Below are 27,336 nucleotides of genomic sequence, written 5' to 3'. Positions count from 1 at the left end.
AGTCTTACACATACTTTATCTTTGTAGAAACAAGTCCTATTGATTTTAATGGGGCTTACTCCTCCCATAAGCGGGCATAGGATTGAAACTTAAAGTTCCTTTCAGGCAACCTGTTCATTGAGCTTTTATCCTCATTTGTTTGCACAAAGTTTGCAGGGATGTTAGACATCATTTATTGAGCATTCTTTCTGATTTGTGTGGAGATATCAGACCATGATGTTTCAACCATTATCCACACTTCCCAGTGCATTTTTCAGTCACTTTCATTATGGCAAAAAGTCCAATTCTGGGGGAAAGCAAGGTTGCTATGCTAGAGTGCCAAATAAATTTCAGTTGTGTAACCTGAATTTCCCATTATGTTACAGAACTACAATCCAAAACAGCAACAATTTAGAAGCACTCTTATTCTCCTCGTATACCAAACAGTTTATCCTTCTTTGCTTGGTGGGGAAACTGCAATGCAGTATCAACATGAGCTGCATGTGTCACTATTTGGCTACAACCCACTGTGACTGTCCTTTGCGGGTCTTCATTTATTGATATTCACTACAAAGCACATACCAACATTTCATTTTTTAAACCACTGACTTGTCATTGAAAACAACCGTACCAACTTCTTTTTTTACAGCGTTTGTGGATTCCATCGAGCCTTTTCCATCCTTGGTTAATATGTGAAGATCCCTAATCAAAATAAACAGCACAAGTGAGAGATGAACAAAAATATCTGCTACCTTCCGATAGCTAACTGTCCTATTTGTCACTGCCTACACAGATGAATGCGCTGGGTTCTTTTATTAGCAGCTCATATCAGAAAGTATGTTTACAGTTACAGTGCACTTTTAATATTGACTCCCAATTGTATGTAAAATGCAATTTGGGCAGAGCAATCTGTAGGAAGCCAGCAGAATTTATGCTATCTTAAATTAGGCCATTTTAAATTATCCATATTCCAAACTCTATTGAAGAGTTGGGTTACCGCCGCCTAAGCCGGCCTGAGGGAAAACAAGCCTTTAAAATGAGGTGTGTTTTTTTTACACCACCCATGTTGCAAGTGTAAGTTCTGGGTTTCAAGGCCATGTCACCAAGCTGAAAGGAGTTTGGAATAGGTTAGTCTCCCCATGCCCTGTTCCCACACTTTTGCTCTAATCCCAATTAGTACTTTTAATGGATAGGTTGGCAGAAAATAAGTCTTAATTTCATTATTAGCACTATATATTTTATAGAATGCCATCTGTACTATGGACAGTACCGGTAATCGTTTATACCATATATAGTGTACATTCTCAATGGCTGCCTGATGGTTCTAGAATTATTGTTTATTGAATATTTCCCCACCTGTTTTTAAACAATTTATTAAAAACACTTTTATCAAGCCTTTCCCCCACAATACGAAACTTCTGAGACAACTCATAAGCTATCCAAACAAATACAAATAGTAAAATATGAGGAAACAATTAACTAAAATTAAAAATCTGGGCTGGAACTTAGCTGATAAGGTTAAACTAGGGTCCTGGTCTTCATTGTTAGGTAGAAAAGTTCAAATAAGAAAACACAATTTGCAGTCATTAGTTCAACAAGAAATGCTTATGAACTTCCTTATAGACAGTCATAAAGTCTTTGATCTAATTTTCACTGAAGTGGTACATCTGTGTTAGGGCTACAGGTGGGGGTTCACAAGATTTAATGCTTTTCCATAAGGAAAAAAAATCCCAGTCCATAGAAAACTAGCATGTCAGAGAGAAATCTGGGATGGTAATGTTCTCCTCACTATCTAGTTTGCTAAGCAAAAAAACTTTTTCTTCTACAGATAAACATGCAATTTTGTGAGCATCATTTGCACCCACTTTCAGTGGCATGGGGGGGGGAATTGCAGATCAGAAAAGTACAGTATGTCTATATCCTTCCAACTTTATAGCCACACATATATCAAAAAATATATAAACGAGTACAAACCTGAGTAAGGTTAGATTCTATTCTCATGGAAATCACATCTGTTTCCCCTAAACGTATCAGTTTGGTCCACAGAGAAAAGAGGGATTTCTTGGGAACATTTGCACTGGCTTCTAGTCCCCTTTCCAGGGTCCACTAGAAAAACACTCTCTCTGTTTAAGCAGTTCTTTAGCACTTGATGTTTTAAGTCAAGATGTTCTTTAACAGTATTCTGGCAGCATGTACAGCCTGAGCATTCAGAGTGATAAACAGGTGCCTGATAGCCATAATTAGAAAGTGATGCATTTTGTGTACCTGTCACTTGTGAATAACTTGGTCCTATATGGAAGCTGACATTTTTTCTTTCACCTCTCTTCTGTGCCTTGTTTCTCTCTACAACATTTTCTCTCAAGTTCTTCCTAAGACATCCATTCTCAAAGTACGACTGTACTTTAGTAAAATGATTTCTTGCCACTTCTTGTGGATCATGAAAATAACACATTGGAGAGAAATGATGACAACTAGCACAGTAGTCTTCCTGTGTGTTGAAGGTTCCTGCATGGGAATTCACCCTGCTGAATTCAGTCATATTGGCTCTCTGGTTAATATTGGGGCTTCCTCTAGCTTTTTCCTTAACCAACTCTGAAGTATCTCCATTGGGGAACAAGCCACATTGAGCCATAGTTCCACATGGGCAGATTGAGTGCTTCCTGGGGGCTAAGCCTCTACCAGCCATCTGGAAAGCTCGAAAATCCATTTTTTCCATATCTATATTTTTAAGCATATTCATTTCCTTGGGTAGCTGCACTATTTTAATATTTGCACAAGGAGAATGAGAATTGCTACATTTAGCATCAGAATAGGATAGTGCAGGACTCCAAGTGCCTCTTTCAGTTTGCATACAGGGAGCAGATGAATGCCTCCACTCATTTGAAAGAGATAGTGCAGTAGGAAGTGGAACTGGACTATTCCTTGAACCTGGAAGAAGTGATGCAATGGAATTTCCATCAGTTGGGGGATGTGGAGTGCATATCTCATTCCTCTTTATATTTGAACTATCCAAAGTAGGAGAAACCTGCCCTTTACAGTTTTCACATGGCTTCTGTCCTCCAGTCCAACCTAAACAATAGTTCAGTATGTTTCGCATCTTTGAATTGCTTTTCTTTCTTACTGGAGAAATATATTGGAGATTCTCAAAATGGCTTCGAGGATTTGGATTTCGCAGGCAACAGGAGGAAAATCTAGGAGTTACTTTGCCACCTCCAGTTCGTTTGCAATATTTTCTATGAACACTTCGGAGCGTTTCAGAATACTTTCCTTCAGAATGCAAATCAACAGTTAAATCAAGCAATGGGCTGCAGGAACATTTAGTAGTCTGTGTTAAGGGTACAAAAAACGGTTTGTTTATTTCTGCTGCTTGAGGATTTTGGTTTATAGGATCAGTATCAAAAGCCTTGGACCACTGAAATTTGGAAGTATGAGGTTTGGTTCGCAATTTTCTGTCCTCCTGTACTTTTGTGCTTTTGGTAAACACAACAGATTTTACAGGCCTGGAGGCCTTCAGTTGAACTTTCTGAACTTCAGAAGTCCTATGAACAGGGGTAACCTTGTAACATGGCAATGATTGGACAAAGTAGTGAGAAGACTGAGTTGTGTGTGAATGTTTCAGTGATGGAAAGAACCCACTGGAAGACCAAAGTTCCAGTGAAGATAGCACTTGATCAGAATCACTGTTGAAGCTTCGGGATTCAGATGGCTCTGTATGAGTTGCCAGAGGCTGACTAGCTTCAGATGATTCAGCATGGGAGGCAAGAGACAGTCTGGACTCATCAACCAAAATTTGTGAAAGCCCTACCAGCTTTATAAAAGATGTATTATGTTTTTCCTTCTCTGTATCTGAGTGTACAGAACTTGGAACAATAGAAATGCACAACTTCTTAAACAACTGGTTACACTCCGGGCCTTTAAATTTAAAAGCTAAAGCATGCCTCTGTGTATCTTCTTTTCCCACCCTAACATTTGAAGAATTACCAACTCCTTGTGATGAACCAGATGGATCTCTATATGCTGCTTCTAATACCAAAGAAATAACAAGTTCTCCAGAACTGGTGTGCAAATAGATTTGCTCAAGTGTCTGGGGACTGTGAGTTTTATAAGGAATTTCTGAAGAGTAATCAGAATTGTCTTTCACCAGTTCATTAGAATTTGTCTTTTTGCTGAAAATACTTTCAGCACTGTGAAATATTATAGCTTTCCTGTTTGGTGTTTCTTCTACTTCAGAATGTATTGCTGATTGTTTGAAAAATTCACAGGCAGCATTTTTCCCAGCTTCTGTTTCTTTGCAAGGAAAGGAAACTTGCACAGCTTTGTTCTGCTTTGAAGTGGGATAATAATCAGTTGGTGGATGATTTTGATGTAGCTTATCAAATGCATAAGCTTCCTTAATTGTATAAAATGTTTGTTCTTTTTCTGAATTCTTAGTAACAGTCACATAAGGGATTCTACAATTTAAGCACAAATGGTCTGTACAAGACCTGTCAAGATCTGGAAGTATTTTGGGTGAATAAGCTTTTGACGACTGACCATTTGTCTGACAGTCCTTAAAGTTTAATTGCAATATAGATTCTGGAGATAATTCCACTTGAAACTGTGTAGTGTTCTCTAAATGTTGTAGAATGGGGCAGTTTTTGCAGTATTTTCTAAAGCTCTTTTCTGACACCAATAAAGTTTTTTTCAATTTGCTTTTTCCTTCTTTTTCAAACAAACTGCACTGACTATTTGAATGAAGATAGAGATCACTTTCGCTGTCAGAGTCAAGTGAATCTGGGGGGGGGGGGAAGAAAACCTATTAACTCAAAAACATTATTTCTGAACATTACAAAAAACCCCCACCAAACTTATAGTTTTCAAAAGCAGTTAACAGAATCCATCATTACAATGCCAGCAACAAATTGACCACTATAGAAATTATCTATTAATAGAATCAATAATTTAGAATAAAGGTATTCCTTTGTCTGGTCTTGTTTACCTTTGTTGGTATGTAGAAGACTTTCTTCCCAGCAGTCAGAATAAAAATTATGTTCACTTTCTGTGTCAGACCCTGTTGAGTTCTTGTTGGACATATCACCTAAAATGTAAATATAGCATGACTAGTCATTATAAACCAAAACAAAATTTGAAATATATCTACCACTGTATACGTACGCCTCTTAAATTTTTTTTTATTAATGTAGATTTTATTGGACCTTCTTAGGATGGTACACAATATTTTAATGGAACATCTACACCACCTTGAATTGGTCCAATATAATTTTATCTTCCCCTTCATGGATCACTGCCTTGTCGTGGCGAAGGGGCTTGAATTACTCAGGGAAGCTATGGACAGGTCAAGATGGACAGGTCATAGTAGAGAGTTTGGACCAAACGTGATCCACCTGGAGTAGGAACTGGCAACCCACTCCAGTATCCCTGCCAAGAAAACTCCATGGACAAAGACAACAGGCATATAAAAGATATGACGTTGGAAGATGAGCCCCTCAGGTCGGAAGGCGTCCAACATGCTACTGGGGAAGAGCGGAGGACAAGTACAAGTAGATCCAGAGCTGATGAAGCGGCTGGGCCCAAGCCGAAAGGACGCTTAGTTGCGGATATGCCTGGAAGCGAAAGGAAAGTCCAATGCTGTAAAGAAAAGTATTGCATAGGAACCTGGAATGTAAGAACCATGAACCTTGGTAAGCTGGATGTGGTAAAAAGTGAGATGGCAAGAATAAACATTGACATCCTAGGCATCAGTGAACTAAAATGGACAGGAATGGGCGAATTCAGTTCGGATGACTATCATATCTACTACTGTGGGCAGGAATCCCGTAAAAGAAATGGAGTGGCCCTCATAGTCAACAAAAGAGTGGCGAAAGCTGTACTGGGATGTAATTTCAAAAATGATAGAATGATCTCGATGCGAATCCAAGGCAGACCTTTTAACATCACAGTAATCCAAGTTTATGCACCAACTACCAGTGCTGAAGAAACTGAAATTGATCAATTCTATGAAGACTTACAACACCTTATAGAAATGACACCTGTGGCGGAATAAGGCCTGGTTCATCATGGGTTAACCTATCACTCCCATGTTAGGTAGGTGTTCCCTGGGAGGCGGAGCTACTTGGCATTCTAAAAGGAGGGGGAACAACCTAGAAAGGCAGTTGGGGGTTTGGCAGTTGGGTGTGGAGGTTTAGAAAGAAAAACTGCGAGGTTAGGCTTTGGGGAATGGGAGGAAAGATCATTACCATTGCTAACGGGATGCAGGAAAGATTGTAACTGAGCTGAATTATATAAGAAGATTTGTGCCAGTAATAACTCAAGATATCCATGTTTTCAAGTTACCTTAATAAAGTTAAAAGTGTTTAAACGTTCGCTGACTGTGGCAGTGCGTCAGTGCCTCAAGAGGTGTGGCTGAGGGGAAAAGCACTAAGGGTTTCCTGTGATAGAGGGAACGGGTGGCTTATTTTCCTGGCATACAGAGGACTGGGCAGGGAAGCCAAAGGTGCCACGCAGTTGCCTAAAGGAAAGGGCAAGCTGCAGCAGTTTGGGAACCCAGGGCGGGCGAATCCCAAAGGTGGCAAGAGTTGTTTGGAACGTAAAGCACTGAGGTACCCCAGAGACACTCCCATATAACCACTGAAGGATTCATCCTAGTGGACAGTGAAAACTTAGGGAGAGTCACGGTTGGGGAAGTATCAAAAGGGGAGGGAGTGGGATCCCTCACAACACCAAAGAAGGATGTTCTTCTCATTATAGGGGATTGGAATGCTAAAGTAGGGAGTCAAGAGATAAAAGGAACAACTGGCAAGTTTGGCCTTGGAGTTCAAAATTAAGCAGGGCAAAGGCTAATAGAGTTCTGTCAAGAGAACAAGCTGGTCATCACAAACACTCTTTTCCAACAACACAAGAGATGACTCTACACATGGACATCACCAAATGGGCAACATCGAAATCAGATTGATTATATTCTCTGCAGCCAAAGATGGAGAAGCTCTATACAGTCAGCAAAAACAAGACCTGGAGCTGACTGTGGCTCAGATCATCAGCTTCTTATAGCAAAATTCCAGCTTAAACTGAAGAAAGTAGGAAAAACCACTGGGCCAGTAAGATACAATCTAAATCAAATTCCTTATGAATACACAGTTGAAGTGAAGAACAGGTTTAAGGATTTAGATTTGGTGGATAGAGTGCCTGAAGAACTGTGGATGGAGGCTCGTAACATTATACAGGAGACAGCAACGAAAACCATCCCAATGAAAAAGAAATGCAAGAAAGCACAGTGGCTGTCCAAGGAGGCCTTACAAATAGCGGGGGAGAGAAGGCAAGCAAAATGTGAGGGAGATCGTGAAAGATACAGGAAATTGAATGCAGATTTCCAAAGAATAGCAAGGAGAGACAAGAGGGCCTTTCTAAACGAGCAATGCAAAGAAATAGAGGAAAATAACAGAATGGGGAAAACCAGAGATTTGTTCAAGAAAATTGGAGATATGAAAGGAACATTTCGTACAAAGATTACCACAATTAAGGACAAAAGTGGAAAGGACCTAACAGAAGCAGAAGACATCAAGAAGAGGTGGCAAGAATACACAGAAGAATTATACCAGAAAGATATGGAGGTCTCATACACCCCAGGTAATGTGGTTGCTGACCTTGAGCCAGACATCCTGGAGAGTGAAGTCAAATGGGCCTTAGAAAGCCTCGCTAACAACAAGGCCAGTGGAAGTGATGATATTCCAGCTGAACTATTTAAAATTTTAAAAGATGATGCTGTTAAGGTGCTACACTCAATATGCCAACAAGTTTGGAAAACTCAGCAGTGGCCAGAGGATTGGAGAAGATCATCCCAATCCCAAAGAAGGGCAGTGCCAAAGAATGCTCCAACTACCGCACAATTGCACTCATTTCACATGCTAGCAAGGTTATGCTTAAAATTCTACAAGGCAGGCTTAAGCAGTATGTGGACCGAGAACTCCCAGAAGTGCAAGCTGGATTTCGAAGGGGCAGAGGAACCAGAGACCAAATTGCAAACATGCGCTGGATTATGGAGAAAGCTAGAGAGTTCCAGAAAAACATCTACTTCTGCTTCATTGACTACGCAAAAGCATTTGACTGTGTCGACCACAGCAAACTATGGCAAGTTCTTAAAGAAATGGGAGTGCCGGATCACCTCATTTGTCTCCTGAGAAATCTCTATGTGGGACAAGAAGCTACAGTTAGAACTGGATATGGAACAACTGATTGGTTCAAAATTGGGAAAGGAGTACGACAAGGCTGTATATTGTCTCCCTGCTTATTTAACTTATATGCAGAATTCATCATGCGAAAGGCTGGACTGGATGAATCCCAAACCGGAATTAAGATTGCCGGAAAAAATATCAACAACCTCAGATATGCTGATGATACTACCTTGATGGCAGAAAGTGAGGAGGAATTAAAGAACCTTTTAATGAGGGTGAAAGAGGAAAGCGCAAGATATGGTCTGAAGCTCAACATAAAAAAAAACTAAGATCATGGCCACTGGTCCCATCACCTCCTGGCAAATAGAAGGGGAAGAAATGGAGGCAGTGAGAGATTTCACTTTCTTGGGTTCCATGATCACTGCAGATGGTGACAGCAGTCACGAAATTAGAAGACACCTGCTTCTTGGGAGAAAAGCAATGACAAACCTAGACAGCATCTTAAAAAGCAAAGACATCACCTTGCCGACAAAGGTCCGTATAGTTAAAGCTATGGTCTTCCCAGTAGTAATGTACGGAAGTGAGAGCTGGACCATCAAGAAGGCTGATCGCCGAAGAATTGATGCTTTTGAATTATGGTGCTGGAGGAGACTCTTGAGAGTCCCATGGACTGCAAGAAGATCAAACCTATCCATTCTCAAAGAAATCAGCCCTGAGTGCTCACTAGAAGGACAGATCCTGAAGTTGAGGCTCCAGTACTTTGGCCACCTCATGAGAAGAGAAGACTCCCTAGAAAAGACCCTGATGTTGGGAAAGATGGAGGGCACAAGGAGAAGGGGACGACAGAGGATGAGATGGATGGACAGTGTTCTCGAAGCTACTAACAAGAGTTTGGCCAAACTGTGAGAGGCAGTGAAGGATAGGCGTGCCTGGCGTGCTCTGGTCCATGGGGTCACGAAGAGTCGGACACGACTGAACAACAACAACAAAATTTTATCTTTTTAAATCTTTATATTTTTGGACCACCCTACAACCACCTAAAAGGTTTATTTTACAATGTCATTTAAAATGTTGCATTGTAAACCAAATGGCTAAAGAGCCTGGTTACGTACTTCCAGAGTGTGTGACAGCAAACGTAAACATGCTTACAAGGTATCTGAAGAAGTGTGCATGCACATGAAAGCTAATACCAATAACAAAAGTTGGCCTCGAAGGTGCTACTGGAAGGGGGGGGAAATTATTTTGTTTCGACTACGGCAGACCAACACGGCTACCAACCTGTAAGTATGCTTACAAGGTGGTGTAGGTAAAGGTAAAAAAAGGTAAAGGTTAGGTCCAGTCAAAGAAGACTATGTGGTGTGCTGATGATCTCACTTTTCAGGTGTGTCAGCTCCACTGAGATCAACAGAACAGGCCCTTGCTTCTCTAAGGGGCCTTGCATCTGCTGTATATATTTAAGAACAAATCTATCTAATCATCTTTCCCAGCTTTATCATTTCCAGCACAATTTATATAGCATGTCAAATATAGTACCCGGTATAAGAAGACAGGTTACCTCCCTGAGGAACATAGTCTAATATTCAACAAAGGAAACAACAAATAAAGGAGGCAGATTGTAAACCCGAGGGCTGGGAGTGTTAGCAATCTTTTGCACTTCACTATAAGAACCTTTTTTTGGCTAAAGAGAATAAAAATGTTTTAAACAAACAAGAGAAGCAATATGTGGAAGTTTCCATTGCACATGCTTCGTTGCACATTAGGGCATGAGAATCGGTGTGCCAGGTAAAGCAAAGGCGGGGTTGGAGGAGGGATTTTCATTTGAAGGACTTAGGATAGCATGTGCAGGTGCACTGGGAGATAATTCTAAGCATCCAAGGGCCAGGACAGACTTTTGGAGGTCCAGGAGACCTGCAGGCGGTGGATCAGCCAAGATCAATGGCTACCAGAAGAGTGGGGAAGGAAATGAGGCAACAAGGCGACAGGCTTTCATGCCACAAGCTTGGACTTCCTTCATAGAAGGCAGATACTTTCCAAGACCACACCCTTCCTGACAGACTTTTGATCCTGCTATTTCCAGTTCACCTAAAGTTGACATATTTCAAAACAACAAAATGTTGTTGAGGTATAGCAACCCTACCTAAACCCAGAGGAAAAAGGTTCGCAGCCAACCCGCGTTAGCTTCCCGCCCCGTCTCTCTCATCCGCAGGTGGCTCTAACCAGCTCCTCCCTCAGCCCCTGCTTCGGGCCTTCCCTTGTCTCTCGGGGAGACACACGTGACGTCAGAGCCCCTCACGACAATGGGGACTGGCACCCGCATACCTCTGTGACGAGGCGCCCATGTCACGGCCCTCTCCTATAACCAGGCCTAATTATTTATCGCGGCTTCCTTTCTAGGTAACAAACCGCGGCTCCAGCAACAGCCAGAGGCTTAGCTCTGGCCCTCTCCGTGTTGGGGTAACGGCCCGCCGCTCCTCCACCCGCCCCGTGACACCCATATTCCAGGGACAACCGCGACTCTGTCCCCACCCTGACACCGACTGAGTCGACTACATTCAAATATGGCGCCCGCCCCTTGCAGCGAAACTACTGACGGGCGAACCTTGCACGACCTCGAGAAGGGGCGGGGTAGAATAGCACAAGCCGCCTTTTTTTATTTGCATTGGCTCCGCCTTCCGTTCCCCCCTAACCGCACCTCCTGGCAGTTTTCTAAAGTGATTAGGTGAGGCTCCTGCCAATCAGCAGGAAACGACGCGTCGGCTTCTCGATAGGCTGGCGGGGTAGCCAATCTGTGAGAGGGCCATCTGATTCTTAGCGCCTGAAGAGTAGAGCGCTCTCGGTTGGGGGCTTTCACTCGAGTGACTCCAGGTACCCGGATTTAAAAATAGAGGGAGGAGGGGAGGGTCTCCGTCATCGTGCTACCTCCGACGGTTGCGTAGGCAGTTTGAATGTGAGGAGGCGGGTGTGGTCTGGGCGAGAGAGCGGGAGGGGTGAGCTTGTTAAGGGGGCGATGGGGGTCCTCGTACTCGCTCGCTTCTGCCCTGCCGCGTTAGAACCGGGAAGCGGGAGCGCCGAGGAGAAAGTGGTGCCAACCCAGCCCGCTGTCTCCCCGAACGATGAGAAGTTGTGGTTATTGTTGGGGTGGGGGTATTAAAGGCAGAATAGTTTTATTCCCGTTTAATTAATTATGGAGGCGAAGTGAAATGTTTGGGGGCTAATCCTTACTTGAGGGACTAGGAGTAGCGGAAGTGGCCTGGGGCTAACGATGGACAGTGCCCAGGAGGCAAAGGTCAGTACTAAGAGGCAAACATGGGCCACATGCGCCCCATAAAAAGGGGGGCGAGAACAAGCTGTCGGGCTGTTTATGAAGGAAGAGTGGCGGGTGGGGGGGGGAGAGCATTTTGTATCACTGGGGCATCTAGTCTGAAATATGAAGGCTATGTACATGCATACACAGAGATTTTCTCCAACTGCACAATCATTTGTAAACTAACGTGCTGGAGTTGGGTTGTGAATGACTCAGCATTTGCTTCCTTGTGTTTGCCGTGGGAGATTCCCCCCCCCCTTCTCTAAAGTCTCCCACTGCCTCAGTGATTTGGTAGATTGATTAAAATAATCCAGAATTAATATTTTAAAGAAAGTTTGGATTTTATCTGGTTGTATTGAATTTCACTGCGGTTTTGTTATCATTCTTTCTTTGTGACACACAAGTAGTATGCATTATGGAATGTCCGTAGACGTCCAGGTTTTTCTCAGCATGTGGTGTGAAAAATGCGCCTAAATGTGTATGTACTTAAAGAGCTGCTCTCTTGGTAGTTCAGCCTGAGCAATTTAAGTGAAAGGGTGGGTGTGCATGTGACAAGTGTATGCAATCCAGGAGAGTTTTAAATTGCTTACTTAAAAGGCTGAAAAATGTAGTAGTCATTATGACTATTACAGCTAAACAGCCTTTTTCAGTATGGCTTTGTGTACAGGTTTTCTCTTGAACAAGCTATTGTCATAAGCCTGAGTTTGTTTAGAGTTTAAAGCACGCGAGTTCTGTTTTGACATGAAGAGTTGAGATCCATATCCTTAGGGATTAATTATTCTACTTGTTGGTACCTGAATGCACACCTCACAATCATAACTCACTGCTAATGGGCCACAGCCCTGCCCAAGAGGTACAACTGCCAGATGCACTTTGGAGCTACCGGTATATTTAAAATGCTCAGAAACTGACAGATTTCGCTAACACAAATGAATACTGTACTTCAATCAATCAATGCAGTTTATCCTAATATGACTAACCTGTCTAATATGTGCACACATAGATACCACATTGCATTCTGGGAGCTTATCCTCACAGCGTTGATTCAGGTTATGCAGACACAGTCAGGGAGTTGTTACAAAAGGACAGTGTGATAAATTGATGACAGTGTGACATTTGTTTTGCAGCTTTGTTCACACAAATGAGAGTGAAGCTGCACTTTATGTACATTCTGCGGTTGGGGGGTGCAGGGGAAATGATACCTTCACCATTTTAATTTCTAGCCTGTCCATTATTTCATTAGAAAAATGCACATTGTAACAAAGGAAAATAAAATGTTTATGTTTATGTGCAGCATTTGCATGCTACCCCATTATACAAAGTTATCTGGGCAGCTTGCAATAAATAAAACAAAACATGAAAACATTTATTCTGTCTTGATTTTATGCAACAGAAATGGAAATGCTTCTTTATTGTGCTGCTCCCTGTCATCCCCAGATCTGCCCTCAAAACAGATTTAGGGGACGGGGAGGAGAAAGTCCCATTGTGAAAGCAGAAGTTGTTACACTTGCAAAAGTGCTACTTCGTGCTTCATTAAATTAGATGCTTATTTAGCTTGTATCCTGGGCTGGTTCTGCCATGGAGTAGGGTGAAGAAGTCTGCTGCAGCCAGCAACATTTATTAATTAAATTTATATCCCTCCCTTCCTCCCAATGAGCTCAGAGTGACAGTGAAGGGCAGATAGTTGATGAAGGCAGAAAACAGTGTCTGAATGTTACAGTAAGATTTGTTTAAATGTTTTCACCCTAATAGGGGGCTCCACTTCAGGCAGAAAAATCATTGGACAGTAGTGCTTCTCTCTTTAGGATTCCATTACCATAAATTTCTGAAACAGTGTTTTTCTTCCACCTTCAAATGTTGGGTTCCCCTGCCTTATGGTAATTATTTTAAAATGCTTTCAGATTTATTCTTTGCTGCCTCTGCCTTCACAATGACTGCCCCTTGGAAAGACATTTTGTGTAATGTCCAGCTCATTCAGTATGTGGCACCAATTGCAGTGGATTCAGCACTACTTGAAGGTGTTCTCATGAGGACCAAAGATGACCCCAATTCCTCTGATGTAAGCTCAAAACTAGATTTCTTGATCCAGCAACCATGGAAGGAAGATGGGGGGGGATCCCAGTAACAAAATAGTCGGAATGTTGTTGGGGAAGGGGAAAGCTTTGGGATTCTGGAGTGGGCTAGTTCCCACCAGGATGCACTGTACATTTGTGACATTGGCCATACCAGACTTTTTTTTTACATCCTAGCCTTATGCTGATATGACAGTTTCCCACTTTCACCCATAAAATAGCCCATTCTTTCCTTCACTGGAAACGGGGCAGGGCACATGGGAGATTGCTGCTGGCTCATTGCATATATCACACAATTGACATAAACCTGGTTCCACACTGTCATGTACACAGTTGTGTGGATAAACACAGCTTTGTCAGTCAGTGTGTTTATCCTTTACTGTGTCTCCATCCCTTCGTTATGTCTGTGCTAATGTTCACGTGTATATTGCCAACATTTATAGTCCCAATTGCAGATGCCTGCAACATGTGGTCACTTTGCTAATTGTTCATTGTAGGCACTGTCCAGCTCACACTAACCTTTCTTCATGCAATGAACATAACTAACGAGAAATTCAGTAGTGTAAACTGACCCTTGCCATTTTGCCCTAGCTTTCCTCCATGTGAGGGTATATTTGCAATTAATATTATATAGAGGAATCTGGCTGTGTGAACTTGCCCAATGCAAGCAAGCCAGTCAGTGTGTTGCATGAAGCCAAAGGGAACTCTTCACTCCCATTTCCTTCACCTTATCCTTTGTAGCTCTTAGGTGGCTCTCCTCCCTGCTCCTACATCACCTTATGTCACTGCACCCCAGATTACTGCAGGTATAGTTCCATTCTAGTACTGTTGTATTGTATCCCCTATATTCATCCTGTATGTTCTGAAGTTTTAAAAGGGTGTAACCTGATTTGTTATTGGAAGGGAGTGGTAGTTCTTGACACGTTCATTTTTAAACCTTTGTCAATAGGTGGTGAATTATGCTCCCTTTACACTGCTCCCATCTGCAGTACCAAGCAGTCTACTTGAGCAAGCCTATTCAGTTCAACAAGACTTTAACCTGCTGGTAGATGAAGTTAGCCGGAACACAGAATTTCTGGAAAGCACTCTTGCAAGGTACGTATTATGTATTAGGAAAAAAGAACTTTGAATTTAAGCTTCCTTAATCTTGGATATACTTCTGGTTTGTACTAAGGTTAGTTTCAACCCAATGTTCCTAAATGTCTCATAATCATTAACTCCCTTGCCTGTTAGCCTGATTGGAATTTGGCTAATTGAAGAGGAAAGGTTAGAAAACAACTAAAGTTTATTTTTATGCTTACAATGCATGTTTTTGTTCTGTGTGAACACAAGCTGTGTGAAATCTGACACATGATTCCAAGACTGCTAGTTTCCTCCCCCTCCCCCTTGGGAAAGGTTTTCAGGAGGCAAAATTTTCATCCCTAGGTAAAGCCTCACCAGCTGTTTTTTAGATTGTCAGACAGCTATTCAAGGCACAAGCGGTCTTTAAACATTTATGTAGACATAAGCCCTCCTGATTTCATAGAACTAGCATCTTCCATGTAATATGTTTAGAGCTGGGGTATAACACTAAATCATCTTGCCATTATTGCTAAGGCCACAATACACAAGCTTGACAAAGAAGTATTAGTGTCAAATGGTTTTACATAAAAGATTGTAATGATAATTCCCTTGTTTTGTCACAGCAGGCTTGATTACTAAATAAGATTTGTTTTCTCTCTTAGTACTGTCAAAGTAGATGACTTTACAGCTCAGCTTTTCAAAATTTACAAGCAAGTTTTGAAAGAAGGAGTAACTCAGGTATTCCATGAGAATATATGATTTTATATGTTTGGTTTTTTTAGTGTTTTAATAGTTGTTTGAAACTGTATTTTACTAATAATTATATTGTTTAATTCTCTTTTGTAAACTGCTTTGAAAGCTGTTTGTTTACAATCAAAGTGTATATTTTTTGTATAAATAAATAAATAAATAATATGGTAGTTGCACAGTAATCAAATATGTTTTTAACTTCCAAAATATTATTTTTTATTTTTTATTATTAAATTGTATACCATCCTTCATCTCAGGATGGTTCACAGCATAAAAATAAAAGATAAAAACACAATGCATAATAAAAACAAAAACAAAACAATAACCACCCCCTCCCCCCATAAGATGTGTTTAGCTCAGTTGGCCCTTGACAGATAATGTCTCAAAAGCCAGTGCTGGTTTTAAGTTGAATCTACAGGTGCAGTTTTTCAGATTTCCAAGAAAGCTGAATGGTGGTCATGTGGATTGTCATACAATTAAATGTCCAGTGCTGGTCAAGATTAGCAGTCAGTTTATTTAATGTATAGAATCCTCTTTGGAATGATGGCTGTTACATTTCTTGCTACTTTTTTGCCTTGTCCAGTCTGTGTTTTTAGGAATTAATCGCTCTGATTACATGTTTGACTATGGTGCAGAAGGCACTCCAGCTCTAAAGCAAATAGAAATAAACACTATTGCTGCCAGCTTTGGAGGCCTCACATCTAGAACTACTGCAGTGCATCGGTAAGGCTTCCAGTCTGTGTGTTTTTCTGTGTGTGTTTTCAGCAAAACAACTTCTAGCTGGCTTATAGATGATCCTTCATGTCTTATCCTTTAGCCAAGGCTGTGTTTAATTCCGCTGTACTGGCGAGGTAAAGAGCTAGACAAGATGCTAAAGGCCTACCCCCTCATCTACTGCTCATTCTTCCCTTATCTAGCTTTTGAGACTACCTGGCAATGTCTGCCCATTTTACAGAAGCCACTTTAAAATTGGCAGAGCAAACCAATACCCTGATTTGCTGTGCTGGAGGGGGTTTGGATGAGGCAGATGTGTATCTCCACCTAGTTCTGCCTAGCTCCACTGGCCAATGCATTTGCCCACTATTGGCAGTATCCTAACAGGCCGTAGCCAATAGAAACCCCTGCAATGGGCCGAGTTAGGCTAGCACAATATGTGTGCAATCTTGAACTCAGCCTGCTGCTCTCGTGTGATGCTAATGTATGTGATCTGGGCCTCTTTGTTGCACCAGCCTGGGAGGTAATCTAGCATCTAGGAAAGAGACTTTTTTCTGTTTCCACCTTCCTTCCTGAGAATCACAAGCAGTAGCCTTGTAGATGTGACTATGCTGTCTCAGTAAGTCTTGCCACAGCTGGCCATCACAACCTCAGGTGACTCATTTATTATGAAAAATGAAATCTGAGGTTCTCACGATATTGAATTCTGATCCCAATTCTGATTTCTGCACTTGGGCAGTGCAATCACGGAAGACATAGTAGCATGTTGTGTCTTTTTGGAAAAACTTTGTCTGTCATATATATAGCTTTCAGGAATCTATTGTCAAGTGCAAAATTAATTTATAGTACCTGAAAACATGCATAAATTGATTTCCTCTTTCACAATGGGACACTGTCCCTCCATGTATCCCCTAAATCTGCTCCAGGGTTTCCCGCAGCCCTCTGCAGCAGATATGGGGAAGGGAGGGGCACAAGAGGGAGGAGAGGTGGAGAAAGTCTTATTTTGCAAGTGGAAATCCTTGCGTTGAAAGGACACATTAGTTGGATTACTTCTCCATGACTTTTCTGTCAACTGGGCTTACATATATTTGGCATGCAAAAGTAACTTTGTACACACATGCACCATTTATAAAGGATGGTTGGCATATGTATTTTACATCTCAATTGGTTGGCTCTTCAGACTTTTCGTTGGCAGCTGTGTACTGTGAATTGTTGTGTGACTTTTCTATATGCATCCCAATCGCAGGCATGTGTTGAACGTTATAGGGAAATCTAAGGAAGCCTCAAAATTACTAACCAATAATCCAGCCAAAGGGATTGCAATGGGCATTGCAAAAGCTTGGGAACTCTACGGCTCAGACAGGTAGGAGAAGAGAACTGCAAGATCTACATAGCTATGATTTTTGTTCATCTGCATGAAATATGCTGTTACTACTTGTTTTCACAAACAAGAAAATGCAAATAAGCCCACTGTCTCCATCTTATAGAATATTGAAGGAAGTGTATAAAAGGAATAGGCACATGAAGGAAAACTGGGAAAGAGAATTTTATCTTCCTATACAGTAGGTTTTCATTCCCTTCTTTAGGGGGACAACAACATTCCTGTAGTATGTTATGGTGGAGACCTTCTTTCAAATATCTCTTGGCATAGGTGGAAAAACTGGTCTCAGGGCCACCACCTGCAAAACAATGCTGGCAGTACAGTGGGTTTTTTTCTTCACTGCACCAGGAGGGCCTGTTTATAGACCTTTCTCTCCCCAGCTAGATAAATCAACTGAAGCTGTTTTACATATAATTCTACTATTCAACTACTTGTTTAACCCACTTCCTCTTATAGGGTAGGACCACAAAGCTAGTATAAATATTTGAAGGAAGACCCTAGTAGTTGGATGCATGAATTATTAGGAAACTTTTCAGATGTTGAACTATAAATTCCTTGTTATGGATATCTCCTCTTTGTATCTGTTTGATTCTTTGTATAATTGTCATATACATGCACAAAGATGTAGAAGAAAGGGGTAGAAACAGCAGGGAGGGCAAATGTACAGTATGAAGCAGCACTCTATTGTGCTTTCCTGCAAGTATTATCTGTCACTGTAGTTTTGACCTGTTGTAAAGGTTTTCAGTACAGCTGCTGTAAAGAGTAGTAAGTAAGAAGCACAAAAATATATTTTTTAAATGAGGAAACTTAGTATATTGATATGTGTTCTATTTTTGTTTCAGAGCAGTGGTAATGTTCCTAGTTGAAGAGGCTCAGAGGAATATTTTTGACCAACGCTGTGTAGAAAATGAACTTTGGATGAGGTAATTTTTTTCATCTAATAAGATGAAGTGTTTCATGTAATGCCGTTTAATTAGTCCTGTGAAATCTGATATTATTCACATCATTCATGTTTAATCACATTTTTTAAGCTCTGCTAAATATTTTTTAAAGATAAATTCATTACACTTAAGGTGCAAAAAGACTTGTCCTAGTAAAACCCAATGACACGATTTAGCATTTAACTCTCGTATTATAATTAACGTGGGTGGCGCTGTGGTCTAAACCACAGAGCCTATGGCTTGCTGATCAGAAGGTTGGTGGTTCGAATCCCCGCGAGGTGAGCTCCTGTTGCTCGGTCCCTGCTCCTGCCCAGCTAGCAGTTCGAAAGCACGTCAAAGTGCAAGTAGATAAATAGGTACCGCTCCAGCAGGAAGGTAAATGGCGTTTCCGTGCGCTGCTCTGGTTCGCCAGAAACGGCTTAGTCATGCTGGCCACATGACCTAGAAGCTGTCTGTTGACAACCGCCGGCTCCCTCAGCCAGTAAAGCGAGATGAGCGCCACAACCCCAGAGTCGTCCGCGACTGGACTTAATGGTCAGGGGTCCCTTTACCTTTATTATAATTAACAGGACTTAAGGGTTTAAAACTGCAGTCTGATACCTACTGACCTCAGAGTAAGCCCCACTGAAATTAATGGGACATACTTCAGAGTAGACATACTCTGTGCTGTAACTGGCTGGATTGTTCTCTGTGTGATGCTAAGTTTCCTATGATACCTCACAGCAGAAACGTTCTGTGACAAAAGTGGGCTCTTCAATCCTGTTAGATGTTCAATGCATATTGTATATAGCTACATTATCTTTTCCTAACTAAGCTTTAAAATACAGTGCAGGATTTATAACATGAACATAGATAAAGCTAATTTCATAATACAATTGTGACTTACTCCCAGGTAATTGTGTACAGTGGAACCTCTACTTACCACCATAATCCGTTCCGGCGGCCTGTCCTTTAGGTGAAACGGGTCGCTGGTAGAAGTGCCGTTGTGTGCATGTGTAGACAGCGGCAGCCGCTTCTGCAGAAATCACGGCAAACCCGGTATTTACTTCCGGGTTTGCCACAGTCGGGACTTGGATTGGGCCCAAGTAGAGGCAGTCGTAAGTGGAGGTCCTACTGTACAGTATAGGACTTTAGCCTTAATATTTCTTGTCTGTTTCCTAAAGGAATATCCGGGTGATCCGAAGAAGATTTAAAGATGTGTTTGAAAAAGCGTCTTTGGACAATGACAAGAGATTGCATATGTAAGTATTTTCCTATTAAATATAGTGAGCTCACAAACCTTAGCTTAATGGGTGGATAGCCCATATGTGGTTTCAAGTAGGATTTCACACTGTAGTTTTGGCATATGTAAAAAATAACACAGGTTGATGTTGGGAGTGCTAATATGTCCACTTTGATATGCATAATAAACTGCATTTGGGTTGATATGTAAACATTAAGTATCTGCTATGTTTCCAGGGTTTTAATTAAGACTTGTTGCTGTTAATATAACGTGTGTTCAGATTGTCAAGATTCAGGCTATGCTACTCGTTTGGAATCTCCATTGCTATGCAATTCCTACATGTTCAGTCATGTACTACTGATACACAACTTAAAACATGGAAAGTTGCTATATAGACTTCACCAAACAAATCTGAAAGGAACTAATATTTGTATCCATAAGCAGAGAGATTGTGATCTATTGATCCACTAGGTACTGTAATTTATTTGAAAGCTTTCTTTTGTAAGTCCTTTCTTGCCGGATTAGAAAACAATTCATAAATGGAACAGAATCCTACATCTGTAGAATGTATTGTATATAATATTTTAATCTTGTGTGTTAGAGAGCCATGTTGAAGGAACCACTGATTGTTTTCCTTTTCTTTATTTTAGAGATGGAGAGGAAATTGCAGTGGTGTACTATAGAGAAGGATACGTGCCAAAGAATTATAACAAACAGGTTTGTATTACTGGGTTATACCCAGCTAAGTCATACTCTGAGTGGACCCACTGAAACAATTAAATCCATTGATTACAATGGGTCTACTCTAATTGACATTGAATATCACCCACTGTCTTGAAATCTTGATTGCAAGCTCTGGAGCACTGTAAGTGACGTTATCCTCGACACAGTTTGATCCCAAATATGAATTCAGTGCATGTGTAATTCTTTAGTTGTTTGGTAATCACCTGGGAAATTCTGAATACATTCAATCAAACAGCTAATTCTAGAAGTAGTTCAGCCAATTTCCCAAAACATCAGCTGGTGGAAGTGATATCTTAACCTGTTCTGTGCTGAGAGACTGGTGGCTTGTTTGCCTCAATATGCTACCTAAAGCTACATATATTTAAAATGAGGTTTCCAGTTGAATTGGCAGGTTACTTCAGAGCTTAATAGTCATGATGCTTTTAGCTGACTTGCTATATGCAGGCTTGTGGCTGTCATGGGTAAATAGAAATGTCTTCTAGCCATGTATTCAGTTTGTGCTCTGAAAATATCTAGTTTCTGCTAGGTTTTCTTGTGCCTTGAGTAGCAGTGGTGTGTGTATCTGCATACAATTATTTCATTCTTACTGATGCCACCCTTCCAAGGGATCATGAGGAGGGACCCAGCCACTTATGGTTCCTCCACTTGATCCTGGGTTTGCCTCTTGGGGTGATTCTTTGAATGGCTTGGAAGGAGGCGTGGGGAGCTGCAAAGCTAAATCTGAAAATCCCCTCTGCAAGCAGAAGATGGTACTTTGGATCGCAGTTAGTGTCAACCTCAGCACCTGCCCATGTACTTGAATGCATAAAACTCCCAATTTTGAAATATTAAACAATACATGTTATATAGAACCTTGATTGAAATTATCTTTTTCTGTTTTTGTAAAAGAACTGGGAGGCACGGTTGCTGTTGGAAAGATCTAGAGCAGTTAAGTGCCCTGATATTGCCACACAGCTTGCTGGGACCAAAAAAGTTCAGCAGGAGCTGAGCCGACCAGGAACACTGGAAAAATTACTGCCAAATAAACCAGAAGCAGTGGCTCGATTAAGAGCTACATTCACCGGCCTTTATTCTCTGGAGATGGTAAGTAGTAATGCATAGAGGGATACGTACACGGCCTTGAACTGGATGTATTTTTTAAAATGCAGCACGGTACAACATCTGAGGAGATTGTTGTGATGAATGTGTTCTTATAGTCTCCATACATTGTGAAATCTGTTTTGTCAAGAATTTTATTTGTTAGGCAATAGAACTTAAAGACAAAGTTGTAAAAAATATATATGCAAAAGTTGCTGTTAAGTGTGTGTGTGTGTATCCCCTTTCTCCTCCTTCTTGCAGGATGAAGAAGGTGATAAGATTATTGCCATGGCTATTGCTGACCCAGACCGCTTTGTGTTAAAGCCACAACGTGAGGGAGGAGGTCAGTAACTGGTTCTCTTTGTGTATGATGAGTCAATAGCCTGGTTCAAGGATCAGGACTTACCTGTATGCATACACCTTTTAAATAATTGTGTAAGAACAAAAGTAGCTTATTAGAGACAAATTGTCTTCCCTGATGCTGTAGCAAATAATTCTGTAGTGCTTTCTTCCGGTACTGTACTGCGTATCTAAACTGAAATTTAAACTTAGTAGGAAAAAAGGTGACAAGCAATTTAGCTGATAAAATAAAATGTGGTGGAAGCATTATCTAAGCATATTCTACACATTTTGGATCAGGATCATTTCTCCCAAACCAACCAGCACCCCACCTCCACCCCGTGGATCAGCTGATGGTTCAATCCCACTGGCTTGGTTACCACTTACACTGGTGCCAGTCACCAGTGATTGCTTTTCCTCATGTTCTGTACTTGCTGGGGTGGCTACAGGGACCCAACACACACCTTCATCCACCAGCTATTCCAGCTCTAGTGAATTCATTTTACTTGCTGCTGTGTTTGTCAGGGAACAACCTCTATGGTGAAGAGCTCAAGCAGCTTCTAGAGAAAATTAAAGACAGTCCAGAAAGGACCTCCTACATTCTCATGGACAAGATAAAGCCTCTCCCTGCACTGAATTATTTACTGAGGGCTCACAGTCCACTGAAAGTATCAGAATGTGTGTCTGAATTGGGAATTTTTGGAGTCTACATCAGGTGAGAAAGTAACATTTGTGCCTTTGCTTTTAATAGTTTTATATTCCTGTGCATAGCATTGGTTAGTACTGAGCTAAATAATGTGTCACTGCACATGACCTTTGGAACAATGGAAGTGTTACGGAGCTCATTGGTAGTACTTTCTGTATCCATAGCATGTGTTCCAGGTGCAATCTGTAGCATCTCCAAAGTAGTGCTGTAAAAAAAAAAATACAGCACTTTTGTCAGTCAGGATGCTTATTATGCAAGAAGTATTCAAGCACGTGTTGGAACCTTAGGTACAATAAAAGTGGATTAAAGAGCTCTGTTGCCTAGCACAACAAATCTGCTTAAAAAAAACACCACTTCTTCTGTTTTCCTTCCAACTGATTCTGTGTTAGCTTGAATGCAGGCCAAATTCTCAGTTGTGTACCTGCTCTGCCAACAAATCAAAATGAATAATCAGTAAAGAGCAGATATAATCCAACCTCTGAGTATGCAAATTGGATGAGTGCTCAATAAACAGGTCCTCTGGAGGGGCCAATGATCTTATGCAATATAAAGCAGCCTCCTATGTTTTTATTACTATTGCAGCAATATAATTAATGACGATAGTGTAACACAAACATTGCTTAGGAGGTGGTGTGTGGGTATATATAGAGGCCATTAGGTGCATCTATTCTAAAGCAGATACTAATTTCTGGGTGGGTAAATCACACAACCCTTCATTGTGTGTGCTGAAATGGTTATTGTTCATGCATAATGCTGTAAGAGTTGTAAAACTCGTTAAGTCAGTATGCATATATAAACACTGATAAACTGTACATCATGCAGGCACTGTTAACTAAGCAGGAGTTTGGTGAGACTCCAGAGTCAAAAGTGTTACTATATGAATTTTATTAGTCCTTTTGATTTTTCTCTTGCAGACTGGGTCAGGATCTTGTGGTGAACAAGCATGTTGGCCATCTCTTGCGAACAAAGGCTGTCGAACATGCTGATGGTGGAGTAGCAGCTGGAGTAGCTGTTCTGGATACTCCCTATGTGATATGAAAACAGAATACCTCATCACTGATATCTTCCTCACTGTGCTTAGACATTCTCTTTTAGGGCATGATTGCCAATGGGTGGACTTGACAATCAGATCAATACTGGAAGCCCTCCTCTCACCAGTGACCCTAAGATACAAAGCAGGCAGAGTTGCACTGCTGTTTCCTGGTCTCAAGAAAATACTGGATTCCAGTTGACTTTCTTTGATAATTTCATGTTTGAAGCACCCTTAACATGCTTCTCACAGACTTCATGCCCTTTTACTGTACTGTGACCATGGACAATCTGTTGATGTTCTAATCAGGCATTTCCTGAGATAGCACTACACAAGCTGCTACACATGCACCTTCAAGTGCCTGGTAGCAAAATAGTGTATTACCTTGATCTCTTCTGCATTTTCAAGGTATTTCCATCCAGCTGTGGAGAGGGTTACTCTTCCAAGCATAAGATGTTGTGCAACACTTCCTGCTTTTTGTTATGTTCTTGTTTGAGAAGAATACACCACAAAGGAAAAACTGCATGCAAGGTCACAGAACAATGAACAATATGGCACAGGAAAAAAGGGACACAGTAGGAAAAGAAAAGAAAAACCCCAGACAAGAGTTGATTTTATTTCAATGCTCCTGGACCCTCTTGTAACATTTTGAAAAAGCAGAAGGTGTATGCTAAAGGAAGAGGGTTAAGAAAATGAAGGTGAGCTCTTGGAAAACAGATTTCAGAGTCAAACAACGGTAATAAGAATGTCCTGTGATATCATAAGTTGTAAGGATCTCAGATTTTATTTCAGCTGAAATAACTGGTTGATCAATCTGGTCTCTCCTATGCTACTTTGGTGAGTAATATCCAGTAGTCACATAATATAGTATGCTCAGAATCTGAACATATTCATTTTTGAAGAATACACTTGTGTTCAACATGCTATCTGCTAATTTTTTGAAAGAAGCAGAAGTTAATCATGTTAAAGTTTTCAAACATTTTGAAACTATGGAAGATGTCTGCTCACCAAAACAAAACCCTGAGCATTAACAATTGGAATATGCTCACGTACAAAGCCAAGCTATGTGCCATTTTAAGATAGGGGAAATTTAATGAAGTCAAATAAGTTACTTTGAAACAGCATATCAATATTGTTTTTAAAAGATGGGGTTTATAGAGCTGGAATGGCTTTGGTTTTCTTTCTAAACAGCAGCATCTCAATTTATACATGGATCTTTCTGGTTCAAGGCCTTTGAACCTATTTTTTAAAACTATTATGCCTAGAAAATATGTCTTTAGAGGAGAGGCTTATTAAATTAACACGGCTTAATTGAGAGCACAGTATTAAGGACCAACAGGAAAAAAATATAACAATTTAGACATATTTTCTCAGCAATTGTCTAAATGAGTTTTCTAAATAAAAGCACCTTGCTATCTAATGGAAAACAATCAGTGATAAAATTAATGGAGTTTCTTGTCCATGAATTTCAGTGAGTCAGCTCTGAGTAAGACTATCAACTGACAGAAGCCTGTGTTTTTAAAATAATGTTGCCTTAGCTTTAGCAAACTACTTGTTGTTCAGTCGTTCAGTCGTGTCCGACTCTTCATGACCCCATGGACCAGAGCACGCCAGGCACGCCTATCCTTCACTGCCTCTCGCAGTTTGGCCAAACTCATGTTAGTAGCTTCGAGAACACTGTCCAACCATCTCATCCTCTGTCGTCCCCTTCTCCTTGTGCCCTCCATCTTTCCCAACATCAGGGTCTTTTCTAGGGAGTCTTCTCTTCTCATGAGGTGGCCAAAGTACTGGAGCCTCAACTTCAGGATCTGTCCTTCTAGTGAGCGCTCAGGGCTGATTTCCTTAAGAATGGATAGGTTTGATCTTCTTGCAGTCCATGGGACTCTCAAGAGTCTCCTCCGGCACCATAATTCAAAAGGAAAGCACAAGTTTCCAGGCTCTTTCTCAGTGGGGGAAAGAGCCCAGAAGCATGAACCATGGCTTTAAGGTTATATCAAAATGAAGCCAAAGTCTAGTCTAGGTTTCAAAATGAAAACCAGGCACTGAACATAAACAAAAAAATCCACAACCAACTGTGACGGCTTTATAGATTTTATTTCCTTGATTTATTTCAGTTAAAAACAATTCTAGCCATTTCCCAACCAAAATTATGTCAGACCAAGATTAAAAGTAAAAGGACTTATTTCATGTTAACAGCACATAGCAAGCCATTGGCTTACCTTTAATGCTGCAGGACATTAGATTAAATATACACCAATGTTGCAGACCACAGACAAGTGCATTTAGAATACTAACAGCAGGTAAGAAATGAGAAAGGTATAACCATGCGTCAAGGTCAGGAAAATGTTAAAATATTCATTAAGCACATCGTTTTTGGGACATGTTTTAATTACATGGGCAATGAAGACATTGGGATACACCATTGTGGCTATCACAGTTAAAGCTTTGATTTCAATTAAAAAAGAAGGATGTGCTAGAAATTACATACCCTGACAAAATTTATTGAGACAAGACGCTTGTTTTCCCCTCTATATTTATTAGGGAGTTTGTCTGAGTTGTGGGATCATTATGGGGGGGGGGGGGAATCCCAGTTACATGTCCATATCTGATCTTTTTCTTTGCTACCTGAACAGTGAAAAACCTAGAATAAGCAAAGCCTGTGATATTCACCCAACCATGGGGAAAGACACCTCTGCATAGTTGTCTGCAGACCGGTCACAGTGTTGTTGTTATTATTTGTACCTCCACAAAAGCAGCAACTCTTATTTGGTCACACATATGCCCATTATTATATCAAGAAATGGAAGCATAAACTGGGCTAAATAAAAATTTACCTGGAAACAATTTTCACAAATGCAGCTACGCTTTCCCCAGCCATAGCAAACATAGGTGAGAATCACTGGCTGTATCCATTTTCTTCATGTGATTGTGTGTCATAGCTGGTCACATGGAAAACCAAGTAACTGAATTGCCCCATTTTGCCGAAACTTTGGTTCTACAGTACCTGCTTCTCACCCATCCAAGTGAATCCCTACCCAGATTCAATTGGTACAGGAATTGCACCAAGCAACAGCCACAGAAAATTTATGAACTTCCCTCTAGGATACATCTAGGCACTGAATGCAACTTTTCATGACTACAATTCCCTGAATTTGCTTCCACCCGCAAAAAAAATAAAAAAAAAATAGATGCACTGGGAAAATTCAGCTCTGTGCGCACACATATACACAAATGTACTATTAAAATCCAAAACATTTAGATAGCCTTATTCCCTTTTGAGGAGGAAAGTCATTGTCATTAAAAGTAGTTTTATACAATTTAAGAGTTGCAGTTTTTCTATAAACTTTGATTTTCCCATGGCATGCAGCCAGAGGATCCAGGATTCTATAAAGAAAAAGAAACCTAATGAATGCTTGATTTCTAAAAAATAATTGTTCCAATAATTCTCCCTCAACATGAGGATTACTGTTCAGTTTGTCGGTTCTCAAAGCCTTTAACAACCACTCAGGAGCAAAGCCATCTTTTCACACCAATACCTACACATTCTAAGCTCTGCCCGTTTGCAGCATGTTAAGAGGTAAAACAAAAACAAAAACAATTCATAAAACTAATCCATGAAAATTAAAATATTAAGTCATTCTGTACGACGTGAATGAGGCTGGAATTTCAGATATGTAGTTATCAGTCTACAACATAATGCACACAGTTCTCCAGAGGCACAGACAACTAGATCTACAACACAAAAGGACTGGATCTTGGAGCACCAGTTTCTTCTCTTCATTTACAGCATTTTACATTCAGCTCAGCGTTGGGCAGTTTCTTCATCTCAAGAGAAACACAGTCATTG

General features: G+C 40.8%; 2 protein-coding genes across 4 annotated transcripts; one reads left to right on the top strand and one right to left on the bottom strand.

The window, feature by feature from the left end:
- Positions 1-561: 561 nt before the first annotated feature.
- LOC117048865 lies at positions 562-10,450 on the bottom strand. Its single transcript, XM_033153259.1, has 4 exons — positions 10,348-10,450; positions 4,958-5,056; positions 1,954-4,752; positions 562-681 (listed from the first exon to the last, which is right to left on the bottom strand). Exons 2-3 carry the CDS (start codon positions 5,049-5,051, stop codon positions 1,964-1,966), a joined length of 2,883 nt encoding a protein of 960 aa, XP_033009150.1. The 5' UTR covers positions 5,052-5,056; positions 10,348-10,450; the 3' UTR covers positions 562-681; positions 1,954-1,963.
- A 452-nt stretch (positions 10,451-10,902) lies between these two features.
- Positions 10,903-23,814, top strand: GSS (glutathione synthetase). 3 transcript variants are annotated; one of them, XM_033153256.1, is made up of 13 exons: positions 10,903-11,012; positions 13,353-13,510; positions 14,473-14,618; positions 15,248-15,323; positions 15,919-16,058; positions 17,296-17,412; positions 18,273-18,353; positions 19,535-19,612; positions 20,244-20,310; positions 21,226-21,420; positions 21,676-21,757; positions 22,279-22,468; positions 23,374-23,814. In XM_033153256.1, the coding sequence occupies exons 2-13, from the start codon at positions 13,382-13,384 to the stop codon at positions 23,495-23,497; spliced, it is 1,425 nt and encodes a 474-aa protein (XP_033009147.1). In that variant the 5' UTR covers positions 10,903-11,012; positions 13,353-13,381; the 3' UTR covers positions 23,498-23,814. The 3 variants fall into 3 exon arrangements, with proteins under 3 accessions (XP_033009147.1, XP_033009146.1, XP_033009148.1); XM_033153255.1 differs by lacking the exon at positions 10,903-11,012 and adding an exon at positions 11,326-11,433; XM_033153257.1 differs by lacking the exons at positions 10,903-11,012; positions 13,353-13,510 and adding an exon at positions 14,255-14,329.
- Positions 23,815-27,336: the final 3,522 nt, after the last annotated feature.

Source organism: Lacerta agilis, chromosome 6 (assembly GCF_009819535.1).
Source record: "Lacerta agilis isolate rLacAgi1 chromosome 6, rLacAgi1.pri, whole genome shotgun sequence".
Lineage (NCBI taxonomy): Eukaryota > Metazoa > Chordata > Lepidosauria > Squamata > Lacertidae > Lacerta > Lacerta agilis.
The sequence above is the reverse complement of the archived record's forward strand: the minus strand, read 5'-3'. Positions and strand labels throughout refer to the sequence as shown.

Coding starts and splice junctions, on each gene's coding strand:
- LOC117048865 (XM_033153259.1), bottom strand. CDS start 5,051: ATGTCCAACAAGAACTCAACAGGGTCTGACACAGAAAGTGAACATAAT. Junction 4,753..4,957: donor TCTTCTACATACCAACAAAG/GTAAACAAGACC, acceptor CCCCCCCCCCAG/ATTCACTTGACTCTGACAGC.
- GSS (XM_033153256.1), top strand. CDS start 13,382: ATGACTGCCCCTTGGAAAGACATTTTGTGTAATGTCCAGCTCATTCAG. Junction 17,413..18,272: donor GAACTCTACGGCTCAGACAG/GTAGGAGAAGAG, acceptor TTTTTGTTTCAG/AGCAGTGGTAATGTTCCTAG. Junction 21,421..21,675: donor GCCTTTATTCTCTGGAGATG/GTAAGTAGTAAT, acceptor TCCTTCTTGCAG/GATGAAGAAGGTGATAAGAT.